The 2,756-nt window shown below is 40.7% G+C and overlaps 1 protein-coding gene across 1 annotated transcript; it reads left to right on the forward strand.

Annotated features, from left to right (window-relative positions):
• Positions 1 to 585: 585 nt before the first annotated feature.
• On the forward strand, positions 586 to 1,090 carry LOC104947626 (unconventional myosin-XVIIIa-like; the record flags this gene model as incomplete). The annotated part of the gene is made up of 2 exons (XM_010773670.1): positions 586 to 786; positions 980 to 1,090. Coding segments are annotated over 2 exons (312 nt in total), but the record flags the coding sequence as incomplete, so codon positions are not given.
• Positions 1,091 to 2,756: the final 1,666 nt, after the last annotated feature.

The following is a 2,756-nucleotide window of genomic DNA, read 5'->3' on the forward strand; positions in this document are numbered from 1 at the left end:
TACGGCCCGTCCACACAGCGGCGTGTGTTGACGCTTGCCGGCGGGCGTGTCTGAAACTCGACCAACAACCAATCACATGAATCTCCCGCCCCTGACACACAAGCAGCGGTTGGATTGGCTAGAGCTTGTACTGGCATATGATTCGATTGGCTGACGCTTCTGCCGAGGCATCAAAAGTTGAACATTGCTCAACTTTTGCAGCGAGCCACGCCAGCAAAGCTCCGCGTCGCTTCCCACAATGCAGTTCGGCGAAAAGTGACGTCACCCCATTCAAAGTGAATGGTGAAGCTTTCAACGCACGCCGCTGTGTGGACGGGCCATTAGAGTTTTACTCGCTACAGGGTATACTTTGAGGGTTTGTGACTCTGCAGACCGTTTACATGCAAAAAAAGCTACATAACACACAAGGGGACGGGTAATAGCCAGAAGAGCATGACATGGGACCTTTAAGATAAAGAAGAACCAAACAAAACTAAAGCAACAACATTCAGTGTTTTTGCTCCTACATAATGTTGTTGTTGTTATATATAAACCTTGACCTCTGAGCTCTCTGATGAACACAGTTGTTGTGTGTATTGTGTTCAGGAGAGCCAGGCTGAGGTTCTCCGGCTGCAGAAGCAGAAAGAGGAACTCTGCGCTCAGATCCGGGACCTCAGCCTCCCGGTGGATCTGGCCTCTGATTCGCTGCCCGACCTCAAGAAGCAACAGCGCCTCCTGGAGGCCGAAGTGAGCGAGAAGAGGGAAGAGATCTGCACGCTTTCTGCCAAGATACAGAAGCAGCAACAGGTAACATTTAGGGGGATGCAACATTTACTCAAGTACTGATACCGTTCAGTAAAAGGTTGATGATCAAAAATATATGATTCTGAAAAAGGCTATTCTGCACAATGAGTACTTTTACTTTTACCTTGAGTGCTTTAGATATATATATATATTAGTAATGTTTACTTCAATGACTTCTTCCCCTCTTCTCTCTCAGGTCCACATGCGCTTTGAGATGGAGATGGAGAGGATGAAGCAGATGCATCAGAAGGAGTTGGAGGATAAAGAGGAAGAGTTGGAGGACGTACACAAGTCTTCTCAGAGAAGGGTACGTTAACACAGTACAAGTATTAATGGCACCGTTAGAAAGAAGTTACAAATTCAGAAAAAAGGACAGAATTCAGAAAAAAAGTAAAGATTACAAAAATAATACTGGATTCTGAAGAACATGACAAAATTCGAAAAAAAGTCATAATAAATTGTAATTCTGAAAAAAAGTCAGGATTCTGAAAAAAAATGGTTTGGATCTGAGTTTGAAAGAAAGTCAAAAATCTGGCAAAAAAATATTGGGATTCTGAAAAAAAGTCAGAATTCACGAGTAAAATAATATATTGAAAAACTAAAAAGAAAACGTCATTTACAAAATAAATAATACAAAACTTTATCCGTTTTCTGAGAAACAACAATAGAAAGAAACAGAAAGTGGACCTTTGTGTTGAGATCATTTTGCAGAGTTATAATTCAAATTTCAACGATGTTCGACGTTTAGGAACTCAGTATTGAAACCTTGATAAATGCTTTTAAAATCCTCTTTTGTCGTTAAAGAAGTACAAAACATTTCTATTGAAAGCATCAATCCTTTTCAGTGAAAATCCTCTGAACTGAGCCCTTTTGTTTTGTGCAGACAGCTCTTTGTAAATGTCCTTCCTCGCCTGAAAGGAATCAGACTCTTTTCACTAAGTCTTTGCAGTGTTTCCCCTAGGATGGAGTCATAGCAGCGGTGCTAAGGCACGCGGGCCCAGCAAAATGTGAGCGCGGCGCGCGTGGACATTTTAAGTGTGTGCGCGTGCGAAGTGCTTCCCGCCATTATGTTTCTATTTGTCTGCCAGCACAAGAAAGACACATACATCATTAAAGGCTTCAAATGTATTCAGTATTGTATGAACATAATTGGTGGTTGGACATCACATCCTCTAGGGGGGTCCGGGGGTATGCCCCCCCGGGAAGATTTGTTTTTACATTTTAATATAAAATGCTTCAATCTGGTGCACTTTGAGCACACAATGACTAGAGACTAGATCTAACTCTAAACACCCATATGAAAAAGATCGTTTTACATTTTAATAATCAAATAATTGAACATACCAATAAACTACCATAGCCAATAACACATATGTAACTTATTTTATTTTTGTTGTTCATTTACATCACTTTCATCAGGCAATTTTTTAGTTTAATATCAGATGTCAAAAGAGCATGGCACCTAGTAATGAATGTGCCAAATGTCTCTACTTCGTTCCACTGCCCCAGTGACTTGAATATCTTGGGTTCTGCCACCCTTCATGCAGATCTAGATCCCTCCGCTTCGCGTCGGGCTCCTGATCAGCCTGTCGGGTGTTCTTTTCCCCATAATGACCGCGTCGCTGCACATTATCCCTTACAAACTAGCTAAGTTAGCTAGATGTAATTCATTCTTAACTGTAGGCTTTTATCAAAGTATTAATTTACTTAATCTAAATGTAACAACATTTTAAATTATAATAACTTACATTTATGGCGTTATGACCTTCTTCTTGAGGTGATTGTGTCCAAATAAAATTATGTCTGCTTCAACTTGCTGTTGTCTGTCTTGTCAGGCAGTTTTCCTTCAGCTCTGAAAATGACAGCTTTCCCGCGTATCGGTGGCTCGAAGTTGCCGCGAGCGCTAGGGGGCAGCACTTATAATTCTTTTTAATAAAAAAAAAAATTTTTTTTAGTTTTCTATTCTGTTATTT

The sequence above is a fragment of the Notothenia coriiceps genome, unplaced genomic scaffold, assembly GCF_000735185.1.
Source record: "Notothenia coriiceps isolate Sejong01 unplaced genomic scaffold, NC01 NC01_scaffold00012873, whole genome shotgun sequence".
NCBI classification, from domain to species: Eukaryota; Metazoa; Chordata; class Actinopteri; order Perciformes; family Nototheniidae; genus Notothenia; species Notothenia coriiceps.